Genomic DNA, 15,899 nt, shown 5'->3' on the forward strand with positions numbered 1-15,899 from the left:
TATACTTATACTTATACTTATACTTATACTTATACTTATACTTATACTTATACTTATACTTATACTTATACTTATACTTATACTTATACTTATACTTATACTTATACTTATACTTATACTTATAGCCATTATAGGGTCTTCGCACTTCGGTGTGCTTTAACTACATCAATTTTATTGATATTGTTTATTTTGGCGCAAAGTTTCCTTTCAATGTTGCCGGTTAGCATTACACGGAGTTGGGCATTAGACGTGTGGAATGTGAATTCCTGAAGTGCGAAGCTGTTACATGGCAAAATATTTGTACGACAGGATATGCAGAAATATGCTGCGAGTATCCGGGCAGGTGATGATGACGATGCTGATGGAGATGGTGATGGCAATGCTACAGGCCGCCCCATTGTCTATACTTATGAATAGTTGGGAAATTTGTTGTGGCACGCGCTGGAAAATCGCTTTACAAGCGCATTTTTCTTTTCGTTTTTCCTGCGTACCGAACGTGACTTGGGTTAGCTTGGCCAGCAAAGTTTCTAATTCCTGAACTCTGAACTCAACTAACTCTCGGAAATGTATTTTTAATTGCATTTTTCGGCAACTTTGCGAGCCAACAAAGTGCTCTGGATCCCATGCGATTTGTGGAGTGCCACAAAAAAAAAGTATGTATATCCGGACGTTGAGAGCGGCAGCACCTGTTTTTTATTTTTATCTTTTTTATAGAGAGCAAACGAGTTCATTAAAATGTCACACTTAACAAAATTAAGTAAATATACGCATTAAAATATTTGTATAAAAAGTTCATGGCTTTTAATTGTTCTTGTTTTTATTGCGGCAAATTTGGCTTTAATTGAGTTCTGTTTTATTGAAATTAAATTTTTAATGTTTTCGCGCTGCCATTTTTTACTGATTGTTTGTCACATGACATAAATAATAGAATAGATTCTGGGTTAGTCGCTCTGCAAATTGTTGATACAAAATAAATATTTAATATTGTGCTCCACGGACTCTATGAAGTGGCACAAATGAGTGGGAGCGAGCTTTGAGGGCGACTACTTTTGGCATTTGAATGACATTGAAAGGGCAAGGAATTGGTTAAAAAGATATTTTATTCTGGGTTTTATTCAAGAGCTCCTAGCTGAAATTTTTCAAGCTTTAATACAGTCACATCTGATTAGAAAAAATGTGTATTTTTTAAAATTAACCGTTAGTCATAAGAATAAAATTTTATTACCTAGCAAGTCATAAAAAGTGTACTTAAACCAAATTATTAAATGGCTAACAAAGAAAATGTGCACCTGGTTTAGTGATCTATGCAATCCAATCAACTCAATCCACCTGAATATGTTTTACAAGGTATTATTTTTAGGAAAATAAGTTTAACACAAGAACATGTTTATCTTACTTTCCACATGCCATCCACAGAAATAAGCAGCATTTCGTGTACACAATCCACATAGCTTCCACATAAAATACACACTAGTTGCCCCAAAAATGGGAGCTAATGAACAAATATAACAGTAAACATATAGTCACCACACGATCCACATTCGTTCTACAGCACAGAAAAGCCAGTGCAAAATTGTACGTTTTTATCTGATATTGTCTTATATTATGTTCATATATGAAAACCGCATAGGTTCCACACACACTACGCAAACTGTTGCCAAATTCCAAATGTCCTACAAATGCCAGATAATTAAAACTAAATCTACTATCCAAATAAGATCCACACACAATCCACATTAGTTAAAGTCAAAGGCCACACACAAACCACATTCGTTCCACAAATTCGCTCAACAAATTATGCAGAACTTTATTTTTGTACGTTTTATACACATTCCACATATAATCCACTTGCGTTCCACAGCAAAAACACGTTGCAAAAAGCCCATTCAAATGTATTCCTCACATTGTTAGCAAACACCTAAAGGCTAACCACAATGATTGACACACATTCCATGGTCTGCATATAGAAAGTGGAGTCCGAAATTCTGATCTTGAGAGCCGCCCAACACAATCAGCAGAAAGTGCTTCAATTTGCGCTGAAGTAGCAATTTCTTAGCTCTCATCGAATATTGTTGCGCTCATTATTGAAACTGGCCTCAATATAAACACATAAACCTTAGAAGTAACCGCGGGCGCAATTTCGCTTAGTCTCAGCCTCAATTTGTTACAGTAGACATTTGATTTTGCGACTCTTTCAAGCTAAAAACTTTTCTGTTGGCACTTGCTGCATGTTGCTGCTGCTGCTTTAAGCCTGGCCCGCGAGCGGGCTTAAATCACTTGCCCTGCCGCCCGCTCATTAATCAAACTTCTGGTCTTTTGTTCAGTTTTTCAATTTTTTCTTACTTTTCTTTTTACGTTCTTTATACTTGGCGCGTATTGTTCTTGTTGTTGTTTATTATTGTTACGGTCATAAAGTTTTCTGCCCGCTTGACGTGGAGCGTGGAGGGGGAGGGGGAGGGGGACGCGACCAGTTGATGACCCCGCACGCAATGCCTCTTGCGACTAGTCATCTCTCTCGCTCGCACACTCTATCTCCCTCTCTCTCTCGCTCTATATATCTCTGCTGCCTGTGCATATTCACGCGCTTCTCGCTGCCATATCAGTTAACGTTTTTTGTTTCATTTGTTGATTTGGCGATATGGCAAAAAAAAAGTAATAAACGCTACAAAAAAAAATATAAAAAAAAAATTGTCAACAAAAAGCGTCAGCAGATAATAGAATTGAATAGAACTTTATTTTTTGTTCGACCATTTAACGGTTTAGTCTGTTTACACAGTAAAAAATAAACGAGCATATTTGCTATATAAAAAATTCATTTAACAAACGCGTAAAGCTCTACACGAAGCATTTAAACTTCTTTGTTTTTTGGCACTAGAATAGAATGTCATATTTATTCATAGAGAAATTACACAAATTTCTTTATTCGTGTATTTATGTCTTAACAATATTTACATGCCCTACAGGGTATCATTCTTTTGTTTCTCTGTAAATATATTTGGCATTTCAGTTAAAACAAAAGGCCGTCTGTTCATATACCCATATTGATATACTTTTTATTTGTGGATATAGTTTTTGGTCATGGGTTTTGTTAGACAAGCGAAACGCTCGATTATATGATGATAGCTTAGCGCAATTTAACGCAATATTGAAGGGGGCATGCACACACACTCCTACAATAAAACCCATATTTTATCTAGAAATTTCATAATCATCACATTTGACAAATGCCGGAAATGAGAAATGACCGTAACATATTCCACTAGATAAGCCAATATTGAAACTATGTTTATAATAAGCAGATAATAGTAAAGAATCATAAGAAATGACAATCAATTCTAGAGTGTTGCACGGTTTCCAAGAAAACCTTCTTAACAGATCGTGAAATATGTGAAAAAACCAACTATTAAATGTGAGTTCAATGGAGAGGAGAAATGAATGCTCATATGATATTCAAGGTCTTGAGTCTGTTCATGGCTTCCGCATGAAAGAATCCTTGAAGTATATGCTTTAATCGAATATAATATAATATATAATAATTCAGTATATTATGTATATTTTGCAAGGTTTGTTCTTTCGATATTTTACTTAAATGCATACCTGTTCGTACAGGTATCTTTATATAGAAGCCAATATAAACAACTACAAAACGCAATCGATTGTCCCACACAACGTTAATGTTGCCAGCAAAAAAAAAAAAAAAAAACAACGCCAAGAACAGCAACAACAACAACAATTCAAATCAACTTGTTTCTGATTAGATCATTCGAGCAAAAATATCAGTCAAGTTGCGTCAGGTCCGTCCGTCCGTTATGGACGGGGAGTGCAGGGCAGGGGCGTAAGCGGGTTAGCTATGGGGCAGCTGCCTCGCACCGGGCAGCGCAGTCAAGTTAACCTGCTGCGGGTGCGATAATTAACTAAAATAGACCCGTGACTGCCAGCGAACAACCCAAGCAACCGAACAACAACAATAAGAACAACACAATTCTATATAAGACATATTGCTCTAGAATATACATGAGCTGCAATCACTAGCAACAGAGTGGGAGTGAGAGAGAAAGATATATATATATATAGACAGAGAGAGAGAGAGAGAGAGAGGGGGTCGGGAGGGGGAGAGTGAGAATGAGAATGACAGAGAAGAGCACATTAGGGAGTGCATGCTGAGTGCTTTTCTGGTTGCGTAGCTAGTTAAAAGTATTTTGCACGTGAAAAGCTCGTAAAAAGGAAGGCAACTTCAACTGAAGCTGTCAAAAAAACTTTCAATGCTCAAAAGAAAAATTATTCCACGTATACCCTGCACACAAAACGGGTATAGCCAATGTGAAAAGCGAAGAGTTACATTACAAAAGCTGGCACTTAAAAAGCTAAATAACATATGTAGATAACTTTGCTATAAGCCATATAAGGGTAGAGGACATTAACTATTCGTACTGGATACAGTTTATCAGCTATTTGTATAATTTTCTGAATAAAGGGTATCAGACGGATACGTTTACTCAAGTATTAAGGCACTTTAGCAAAATATGAATGCTTTTTTTCTGGATACAGGGTATTACATATTCGTATACCAAGCCTCTTACTCGTTTATTAGAACACCTTAGGATACACACGAATACAGGGTATAACATACTCGTATAATAACACTCCTTCGAATGTACAGAAACACTCTAGCTATACAAGGATACCCACATATAGATATATACACATACGAAACATGTTGCTTGGCACAGGGTATCACTTCGTTCGTCTAACATTTCTCTTCCGCATGTATTAGAGCACTAAGACCGTCACAAGTTATACCTGTAGCCGCATCTACTGCTCAGTCCAGAAATTTTTTTTATAGGCCAACATCAGAGAGGGCGACGGAAGAGGGCACGGAGGGCAGGGAAAGGCTGTTAATAGCATTAAAATGCGCACAAGAGTGAGACCCATAAATAATTGTGCGCCAAATGAAATTCTTTTGCGGTCGAGCATATATAAATTCTGCAGCAATTTCTAGCCATTTTGGCCATTTAATGGCCAGCTCAACTGACTGCGAGTGGATATTGTGCAGCCGCCGAGCGGTAATTGGCTTCGAATTTGAAATTCGGAAACGCGTTTGATTTCAATGTCGGGCGCCGAGATTTGTTTGCCATACCCGGAATTTTCGAATGTGTGCACCGGTGTGTGTGTGTGTGTGTGCATGCGAGTGTGTGTGTGTGTTTTGTGGGCTGTGTGCATTGGTTGTCCTAGACCACATTTAATGTGCGCTGATACACACACACACACAATACAGACACAAACACACACACACATGCACACACTTGCCACTAATTGGCCATTAAAATGTTATAAATTTAATGCTGTCGGTTTTTCCGTGTTGTCGTTTGCCTTTGGGCCAATTAGTCACATGAGTGCCGCCGATCGTCAATTGTATATATTTTATTTCTCTTTCAATATCTCAATACACGTGTAACACTTTTTTTTACTTTGGCTAGAGATGTGCGTGGGGAACGAAAGATACAATAAATAGTTTGAAATTGATACAATTTGAATGAAATAAAAAGTCGACTGTTTTATAAAAAGTTGTTTATGTCATAAACACCTTTTGATTACACGTTTTACATTAATTAATAAGTATCTAATTGTCCCTAGGATTAAGTGCAAGCTGAATTGACGGAAAACTTTTGATAAGCTGGCTAGTCAAAAGACATCCGCTGAACTTTGAACTGTTGAGTGTAATTGTTCATGAAAAAAGTTGTGTACTTGACATAATTTGCAAAGAAACATAACCCAATGAATAATTACAATTAATCATTACCAAATAAAAAATATATATATAATTAAATATAACAACAACAAATAGCGGCAAAAAAACGGCGCTTCGCACATTTCGTTTTTTTTTTATGTTTATAGAGCAATTTTTTAAGTTAATAATTTATCCCTAAACTAGATTACAAATGTTGACAGCTTTTTATGTAAATCTAAGTAAATTTATATGAGATAATTTATAAACATTGTTGTATATATTCTTTACTAAGGCATTTCAGTATTATATATGTCTGTTTGTATGTATGTATGTATGTATATATGTGTACGGGCATGTGTGTTAGTACATGCCTGTATGTCAGGTTGTATGCATGATGCAAGTTTGATTTCTAATACCAAACGCAGTCCAAGCTTTTTTGCAAGCTGTGCTGCAAGTTAAAATAAAACGAATTCCTAACAAGTGCTCTACTCCTCGATTCTCAAGAATTCAAGTAGGCTCTGCTGTTTTGCCTGCTGAGCTAGTAGTGTAGTGTTTTTTGTTTTTGTTGTTTTTTTTTTTGTATGTAAGTTTTTGTGTTAATACAAATATAGGTATGTATGTATATGTATATGTGTATGGTACATATGTATGCATGTTTGTATGTATACACATATGTATTTATGAGCATATGTATTTATGTATGTATGTATGCATGCATGTATGGATGCATGTATGGATGCATGAATGTATGTATGCATGCATGTATGGATGCATGTATGCATGCATGTATGGATGCTTGTATGTATGTATGTAAGCATGTATGCATGTACATATGTATGTATGGATGTAACTGGGGATGCATGTATGACATGTTTTCATACATGTATGCATGCAGGCATATATACAGAACAAACATGCATACATGTACGTATAAACAGGCCTACCTGCATATACATGTACGCATGCAGGCCTGTTTGCATATACACAACAAACATGCATACATGCATGTATAAGCAGGCCTACCATGCATGTAACACGTCTCAAACGATATTTCGTATAGATATTTGGAAATAAATTTAAGTACGAAACGTCACCCACCAAGTTCTTAATGCCCATGTTCAGCAAGGGGGAATGGATTTTCCGAAAAGTGTGAAATTCGAAAGAAGATATTTCAAGGGTAAGCCAGAAAATCGGAGAGTTTTATATTAATGGTGATATACAAAACTGTTTGCACATCTACCCTGTACAATTTCTTGTTAAAACAAATGTCTGAAAAAAGTTGTTCACATCTTAATATTCATATCTCTGAGCTGGTCGTATTTTAATGAGAAAATTTTGTGTCAATTACAATTGCCATTCATTTGCTTGGGTTAACTACAATAATTATTCATGGAGTACTCAGTTTCAGACCCAGAAACACAATTCACAAAAAGTTAAATACTCAATTGCAGAAAATGTGCAAAACTTTGTGGACTCGCATAACTTTTGCCTTTTGCGCCCAAGGCTTGAATAAAAAATAGTAATAAAAAAAAAATAAAAGCGAATAACTTTCGAGCTATTAGCTGGCAATTAAAACGGCAAATGAACTTTCAACTTCAAAAATAAATATATACATATAAAAGCGAATAAAACATTGCCGAAATAAACCAAGCCAAAGAAAGTAAACAAAAAACAAAAGATAAAGTCAAAGAGGAAAACTAACTGAGAAGAAAAACAACAATAACAAAGTCAACTACTGCAGCAGCAGCCAACAGCAGCAACAACAACAACAACAAGAAAGAATAAGCTACAAATTAGTTAACAAAAACACAATTGTTTTTGTCAGTACTCAAAAGAGGGCTGGGGGAAGGAGGGGGCTGCTAGCCATGTGATTTGGCGGCAAACAACGCGGACACCCACAAAAAATGTCAAAATAGAAAAGTTTTATTTTTTTTTTTCAGAGAAGGGGAGCTCGGGGCATTTGAATGTCTTTCGCAGCGTAGAACAATGCAAACTGAAACTGGCACAAAAATGTTTGTAATTCTTTTTGTATTATTTTTTCTTGCAGCGCTAATAAGCCAAGCCAAAGGCCGCTCGAGTTAGCCGAAAACTCTAAAGCAGGCCGAGATATATTCGGATTATTTAGAGATGGACGAGGGCCAGCTAGAGATGAGAGCGTGACCGATTTGTGATGCAAACGATTTAAATATCGTCTTTAACAGGTAAAATAAATATTAAATACAGATGAATAACAACAAAAATAGATTAGTTCTGACAGCTAAGCTTATTTAGGTACATCTTAGATTATTTAAACATGGATTACTTAAACATGGACTAATTATAGCTGCTAAACTAATCTGAGTGTATTTTGATATATTGCTTTACTCGACTATATTTTTCTTAAACAATTTTGACTTCTTAACTTATTTAAGTACCTTTAATTATTCTATTAAAATATACTTGATTTATAGTTTAGTTAATGCAATTAACTATTCTAAAATTTCATTTTTATAGCTTTTAAATATTTTTATATGCTTCATTTGAAGTTTAAAGATTTCATCAGACTAATTTAATATGTTTTCTATTCTACATTATTTATTAGAACCAACAAAAATACGTTCGCTGCTTCTATGAAATGTTTAGTTTTGTCACATTTGTGTCACATTTGCAACCTTTTAACAAAAACAATTCAAAATTTAATTCAATAACTGCCCGTTGTACTGAAAATATTGTAAATCCAAAATATTTTCATAAACAAGAATCGGGCTATATTTGCTTTTTGCCCAAAATTGGCATTTACCAAAACTTGTTAGATAAATGCAATGTTTGGGGCCAAAGTTCTTTATACTTTGGAGCCAGAAGTTGAACAAGAAATTGTTGTTAAATTTAACCAAAACTTGTTTGTTTTATTTGTAGTTATTTAGGATTTGAACCGGCGACCTTTTGCTAGTTTTTAATTATTTTAATGCATATCAAGCTTGAACTGTTTTCAGCTGAATTATTTGTTTGGCATTTCCCAGCATTGCCCAATTTCATCTCTAATGCACACATGTTGTATTTACAATAGCTTCATTATATCAGTTGACTTTTACCCATTATTCCGATTATTCAGCCCTGCCAGCTTCCTCGCACTCTTCCTCTCCCTCTGCCTGCCAACCTCGCTCCCTCCCCTGTTCATCAACAGATTTGGGCAAGTAATTCACATGTCACTAATTAAATTAGTTGACTGACTTTTGAAGCTGTTGCTGCCGTTGATGAGGCTGTTGCAGCTGTTGCTGCTGTTGCCGGTGCCTACGAAGGGGGCAAGCGAATTGTACCGTTGGTAACTTGCAATATAATGCAAAGTGAACAATTAACAACTTGTAGTCCAAATACGTTTAGCAGTTAACTTGATTTTGCTTAATAAGCCAACTTTTGTTTTTAGCCCGATAAGAGCAAAAGTCAAGGTCTGGGCTGGGTCTGGCTTGTGGCTTACGAGCCCTTTTCCGTGTTATATTATAACATTTTCAACAGATTTGCAACTATTAACCCTCTGACTCTTAGCCCCACTCAGTTTTGCAACTATATTTAAGCTTAATATCGAAACGAAGCAGCCTTGACTGCATCATGGAAGATTTATCACACAGCAAGCGGAAAACATTGCCCTTCTACGCGATTCTCATGGATTCAAGTAAGTCTTCTGGTAAGTCTTAGGTATTCTTGCTTTAGATATAAGTGTTATATTAAAAAATTGTTTTGACAATCTTTCGTATTGTCAATAATCGTATGTGTGAAAACGATATACATATATAATATATATAAACACGATATGATATTGTTTAACTTGTATTTTGATGCAGTTAGAATTAGCAACAGGTTTAAGACAGTTTAGTTTCATATTACCATGTCGTTAGGGTATATAATGTTCGAGTTCATTAATATTTCGTGTTGTTATTATTTTTACTGCTGTTTTCCGTTTTTTTTACTTGGCAAACGCAGCTGTTGCCGCTGCCACCGGCACACACTAATTAAACAGCTGTCTAAGACGCTTCCTTGAAACATTCCACAGCATTGAATTACAAAGGCAATGTAGAACAGAATATTGAGCATGTTAATGGGGCACAGATGTGTATGTTGCCAGAAAATTAGGCACACTTCGTTTCCTTTTGAGTTTGTGTAAAAATAAATATAAATGTATATAAAAAAACATAAAAGTCTTTATAAATATAGTTAAGAAAGCATAAAAATTTAATTTTATGCACCAAAAAATACGAAAATTAAATCGCAGTGAATAGTGAAAATAGTGTACCCAATTATATGGCCACCGCTGTATTTAAATGCAACCAGATGTATGTATTTAGGCGTGCAAGTCCTTGGCTGAGAGTGAACGACAACTAAATCGCAATGGAGCTGTCTCATAAATTGGCTAAAATAAAAGCCAGGCTGATTAGTTATCGATTTCGGACAGGTAAATAAAAAATTTAAGCAAATTACGTCAAGAGACGGCAAAATTTGCAAATCAATGCAAATAACTGGACAAACAACATGTTGGAAGATGGGCAACAAAAAAGAAACGACGGAGAAAGAGAGCGGCAGTGCGAGGGCCGGGAATCGGACAAAAGCTGAAAGCAAAAGCTTTGATATTAATTAAGCAAATTTACGTTGAAAGATGTCAGTGTGCCACAAGGATGCAAAAACGTGTTTTGATTTTGTTTATTAGAAATTGAATTTGTATATGCAAAGAAACAGGAAAATCAAGTAGAGATCGCCGCAGCCAAGCAGCAACGAATATTGAATGCTCTTGCTTGACAATGTAAATGTAAGCCAAAGATTTCGATATTAACTGTTGATTAACAGCAATCCAATTGGAATGGCTCAGTTGGAATATGCAACTAGTAGCAGTGACAGTGTTGGTAAAGCGATCAAGGAACTACAGTAAATGCTTACAGAGAGAAGCGCTTTGACAACAAAGTTGATTTTAATTTTGTGATAACTCTTTATGGCTGTGTCTTTTGGTCATTAAAATTATAAAAACAATCTATTGATAATAATAATTATTTATATTCAAAATTTAAATAGATAAATTTTAAAGAATTTTCAAAAAATATATATTCTGTTCAAATGGAGGATTATAAGAATGAAGTGTTGCTAAAAATTAGATTTTCTAAAAATGTAAACTACTATTTCTCGAGAATTCTAATATAGGAGTGTTTTCAATGACTATATATTAAGGTAATATTTGTAGTTAATATACCTTATAATATAGGGTATATATTTTATAGGCATATTCATGTAGCTGGCCGAGCTATCGTTTAATGAAAGTGCACCAGCAGCAGCTGGCAACAAGTTGCACGCATGCGCATTAGAGCGAGGCAGACAGCTGGAGTGAGAGAGCCAAAGAGACAGAGAGAGCGAGAGAGAGAGAGAGAGGGAAGTCAATAGTAGATAGGCGGCACTATTATGTGCATATGGCAATGCTTTAGAATTTTGTTCAGTTTCATGATAACCGGTTTTTCGACTGCCGACAAAAACAACAACAACAACAACTAGTTGTGACTCCCATGAGAGGCGGCTGCTGCTGCTGCAGCTTGGGTTCATTGTTTACCCAGACATAGCTGTTATAGCTGTTTGTTGTTCTTCTGCTAGTTGTTATTATAATAGTCGCTGCTGTTGTTCTTGTTGTTGTTGTTGGTGTTGTCGATATGTGCTTTACTCTTTGTTTGCTACCTACTTACTTGCCAGGCTATCTGCCCGGGCTTCAGTCTTGGTTTAATTACACTTTTTCCAACGAAACAACTTCACAGATAGCGGAAGTTGGACAATAGCCGCAAGAGACCGGCTCTCCGGCTAGCTGAGAAGGTTCCACAAACGTGTGTCACATGCGAGTGCGAGCGTGTACAAAGCCCAGTTATTTGGCCATAAATTCAATTTCGCCGGAATTGCTCAAATATGACTTTTATATGGCCACTTCAAAATATGCCTTGGTTTCGCACTGTTCTAGTTAGCGAGCGCCCACTGTAACCCAAATCCATGCGGATTGTTTGTTTTTGTTTTGCTTTTTGCTTTACTGCGTCTTTTGGTTTGATGTTTGTTTCAAGGATGCGAAATGGATGCATAGGACGCTGTTTGAATAACTTAAGAATCGTACGCATTGCTTGTATAGCAGACCTTATAAACTACATGCAATCAAATCAAAGTCTTACCTCAATTGCGAGCTAGAGCACCAAATGGCATTGAGGCTGTTGTTGTTGTTGTTGTTGTCGTTTTATTCAATGTTGCGTTCAATCAAAACACAAATCACACTGCAATTGTAAAAAATTGTATTTATTATGGACATGAGCACACACTTTCACGGCACAAACAATTAATTGACTAGATTTGTGTTTTTTTTTTTCTTGCTGTATTGTATGCATTTGCCCCTTCCTTGTTGCTGCCACCTCCTGCGTTCGAGCGATCAACAGCTGGCGGCCAGTCGCCAGAGCTGGTTTGCGCACACTTTTTTTTTTTTTTAATTTATTATTTCTCTTCTTCTTTTTTTGCACACCGTGGCGAGACGAACATAAAAAACTTTCGCTCAAAACGGATGCAGCAGGCGGCTCCAATAGGATTTGGCTTAAGAGCAAGCGGGTTTTGGGTTAGACTGTTAACTGGTTTCTGGTAACAGGAATTTGGACAGTGTTGCCAAATGGCAGGCAATTCATTAATTCGCGCAGAGAGCAAATAACAATTGTATCCGGTATTTTATTGAATTTCCTTTTCTTTGTTTTTTTTTTTCTAAACACATATTTATTTCACCTGAGTCATTTACACATTAGTTTGTTGTCGGTGTACTAATTTATTTGTTGCCCTACAAAACAAATATATATATATATGTATATTTTCGTATATCTTGGTTGATTTTTTTTTGCACTTTCTTTTGGCGCTTGTGTATTTTTACTGCTATGCAGGCAAGAAGTGATCTTTTTCTCTCTACGCTCTCTCCCTCTCTTTCGCCTATTTATAACAACTCACGCATACCGCACACACTCACACACACACACACATACACATGCCGCCGACACTCACACAACTTAAGCCGAAAGCAGCCAAACGTAGCCAACAACAACAAAATACACAGGTGAAAATTAGTGCAGCAATTTTGTGGTTGTCTTAACTATTATTGCTGTTGTTGTTGTTGTTTTCAGTTTGCTGATATAGCTGTATTTTTGCATGCGTACCACTAAAATATGAATTAAACAGCAAACGTGGATAAATTAAATGCAAACACGCACAAACCAAATACTAAATAGTTTACTTTTTTTCACGTTGCGTCGAGTCCTACGCATAAGTCTATGCTTTTTAATATTTAGAACACTTTCTTGTTATTAATTTATGTTTTCGACATACATTAAACATATAATTTTTCAAATTTATTCTCTCACTTTCGCGCGCGTTGTGGCTCGCGACGCTTAAACTTCGGCGGCAAAACAACAACTAGCGCTAGCATTGGTTCTTTCGTTTTATCTCTGAAAACTGTTAGAAAGCAAAACTGCGAGCGAACTGAGTAATGTGTTCTCCGGGCCACTGTTATGATTATCTGCACTGTTATACTCAAGTTGGCAATGTTAAAGTGATCTGTTAATTTTAACATGATCTGCTGTAGTCTTGAGCCTGGATTAGTTATATTATGGTAAATTAATAGGAATTTAACTTTATATATTGCATTTAGTTAAGAAAAGTGAAGTTTTTTCATTGTCTTGTTTCCCGTTAAAGCGATATTTATGCCTGCAATTATTATTTGCTAACTGTTATTAACAGATTATGTTTATGTTAATGCTAAACTGTTTGGCGCAATTTAATTTTCAGCCTAAACGTTAAAATGGCCTTAAATGGAAATTAAACTACTGTTTCAATTATTTTTATTTATTTTTAAGAAATAGAAATGAATGTAATGAATTGACAATACAATTAGGTTGAAATTGCAAACGATGACAACTTAAACAACTATTTTGGCAACTAAATGGACAATGATTATTTAAATTTGCTAAAAACGTACACAATTAAAAAATAAACTAAACTAAACGATAAGCAAGGCCTTGGTAATATACGGTGGGATTACATTGCAGTTTCGACTCATCTTAACTCAATTCTGAGAAGGATTATTGCATTAGAATTTTGTCTACATAACGGGAATATTAATCATATGATTTGTTGCTGTTGTTGCAAATTAGTCAGGAACGTGTAGAGGGCGTCGAGCAGCAAACCATGGAGACATCAAGTGAAGTGCATTCGTAGTGGCTGCCGCTGGGCAGCTCCTGGGAGCAGGCAAAATTAGATGTGCTGCTGGTTTCATTGAAGCCGCTATCCGTGCGATAAAAACCAATACGTGGGGGCTCAACACTGCCCTCCGGCTGTGGTGCCACATATTCTTCTATCTGTGGCTCGTCGAGCTGTTCCCCATCATCCAGCAGATTGGCGCCAAAGGATTGCGACAGATTCTTGCGATTTGCGGAACGATGTCGGCGATGTCCGCGTGGAGTATCCGAATTGGAGCTACAATTAAAACTATGCGTCGAGAGCTGCGACAATTGCATCCCATCCACATCCCCATCCCCATCTCCATCCTCATCTTCATCTGTCTCAAAATCAGGCTCTGCATCCACAGCAGCCGCTTCGTCATCATCTCGCTCGGCCAGCACCAGCTTTACCTCATCCAGGATGGACGTGTTCGGCAATTGCCGCGCACTATTCACGCGCAAACGGCTCACACGCTGATTGATGCTGCTGTCTGTCGAGTACTCCAATGCCATCGGTGATGAACTGCGATCGGGCGTAAATTTGCACGCCGCTCGCCCAGTGCCCGTGAGCTCCGAGAGGGTCACGTGCTCGCTGCTGGTGCTGCTCTTGTGCAGGCGTCTGCTCAAATGCTCCGACGGTGCTATGGGCGAAGGTAGCTCAACTAGGTCGTGCAGCAGCTGCTTTCGCCTGCGTGAGCTACCCGGTCCATTGCCATCGTCCGGTGTGCCCGGCGGCAGGCCGCACAGATTGCGTATGGGTGAGAGGCAGCCAAAACTGTTGGAGCCCTCGCCAGCCGAGTCTGAGAGGCGACCGGCGAACATGGTCTGCTTGGCCTGCGGACTGGAGCCCACCATTTGTGCATGCTGCTCGTCAGGTGGCAGCGGCTGCTGTTGCTGCTCCTGCGGATCCATTTCACCCAGCACTATGATATTTTGCAAATCGAACAACTTGCGACGCATGGAGCTGTTGAAGACATCGCCACTGCTGCCAGACTTGTTCAGTTGCATGCCAGCCAAATGTGGCTGCAGATAAGGACGCAGCGCTTCTTCCAAAGCTTTGGGCAGCACCGGCGGCAGCGTCAGTTCCGTCTGGACCTCGCAGTTGCGTGAACGCGGTTTGGTTTTATTCGATATGGGCGTATTGTCATTGATTTCATTGATTATAATACGCTGCTTGCGCAGCGGACAGTCAACGGGACTGGGCACTATGTGGGATTCCTTGAAGAAGGCACTGATGGCCAGTTGCGCTTTGGACTCCTGCTCGGGATCCGGCGAGTCATGAAATTGCGTCTCGTGTGGCTCCACATCGGCAGGCTTCAGCTGGGACACTTCCTCAATGTCCCATTCAAATTGCGTGGACGAGAGCTGCGGCGTGCCAGATCGACACTGAAAAAGCGAGGGACTAGCAGAGATTCGGATTATAAGCAGGGAAGTTGGCCCAAAATGCAGGCTACACCTAAACTAATATTCAATAAAAAAAAAAAAACTTACCTGGCAATTAGCGGTAAATGTAGACGCTCGGCCAAGGCGCCTTCGAATGGATTCCGCACCTTCTGCAATCGTTTGGGGGGCGGTGTGCAGGCTGTTGTGCACATTTGGGGGCTGCTTTTCGATTTGTTCGGTTTGGCGCCATTCGACGGCGTTGCAGACGCCGCTGCCGTGAAATTGTTGCCGCTGATGCTGCTGCTACTGCGCCTGCCGCTGGCCGTAACGCGGCATTTTAGCTCGTTTAGGCTGGCATAGTATCTGGTCTTGAGTGCTTGCGGCGTGCGCACCTCATCTGTGTACATTTTTTTCTACAAATATATTGAACAATTTTGGCAATAATTGATCGCAAATTTTACAAGTTTTATGCACCGCTGCCTGATGCAGGCAGCTGTCAGTATATTTCAAATGCGGCAGTGTTGCGAAACGACCTGAAGCGTTTATCGATAACT

At 38.0% G+C, this 15,899-nt stretch overlaps 2 protein-coding genes across 4 annotated transcripts in view; both read right to left on the reverse strand.

The window, feature by feature from the left end:
- The window catches only part of MYPT-75D (Myosin phosphatase targeting subunit 75D), a 41,098-nt gene extending 27,905 nt beyond the window's left edge, over positions 1-13,193 (reverse strand). For 2 of the 3 annotated variants that reach the window (XM_015175007.3, XM_070208631.1), the window contains exons 1-2: positions 12,904-13,167; positions 11,890-11,988 (exon numbers count right to left, since the gene is read on the reverse strand). The gene's annotated coding sequence lies outside the window, so the exon portion shown is untranslated. Of the gene's footprint in view, positions 1-11,889; positions 11,989-12,903 lie in introns of all 3 variants that reach the window. The other variant, XM_015175005.3, reaches the window with a different exon arrangement.
- Positions 13,194-13,567: 374 nt separating this feature from the next.
- Positions 13,568-15,856, reverse strand: bora (aurora kinase A activator-like protein bora). Its single transcript, XM_002048228.4, has 2 exons — positions 15,454-15,856; positions 13,568-15,364 (listed from the first exon to the last, which is right to left on the reverse strand). The coding sequence occupies exons 1-2, from the start codon at positions 15,750-15,752 to the stop codon at positions 13,897-13,899; spliced, it is 1,767 nt and encodes a 588-aa protein (XP_002048264.1). The 5' UTR covers positions 15,753-15,856; the 3' UTR covers positions 13,568-13,896.
- Between the last annotated feature and the right edge of the window lie 43 nt (positions 15,857-15,899).

This window comes from Drosophila virilis, chromosome 3 (assembly GCF_030788295.1).
Source record: "Drosophila virilis strain 15010-1051.87 chromosome 3, Dvir_AGI_RSII-ME, whole genome shotgun sequence".
NCBI lineage: Eukaryota > Metazoa > Arthropoda > Insecta > Diptera > Drosophilidae > Drosophila > Drosophila virilis.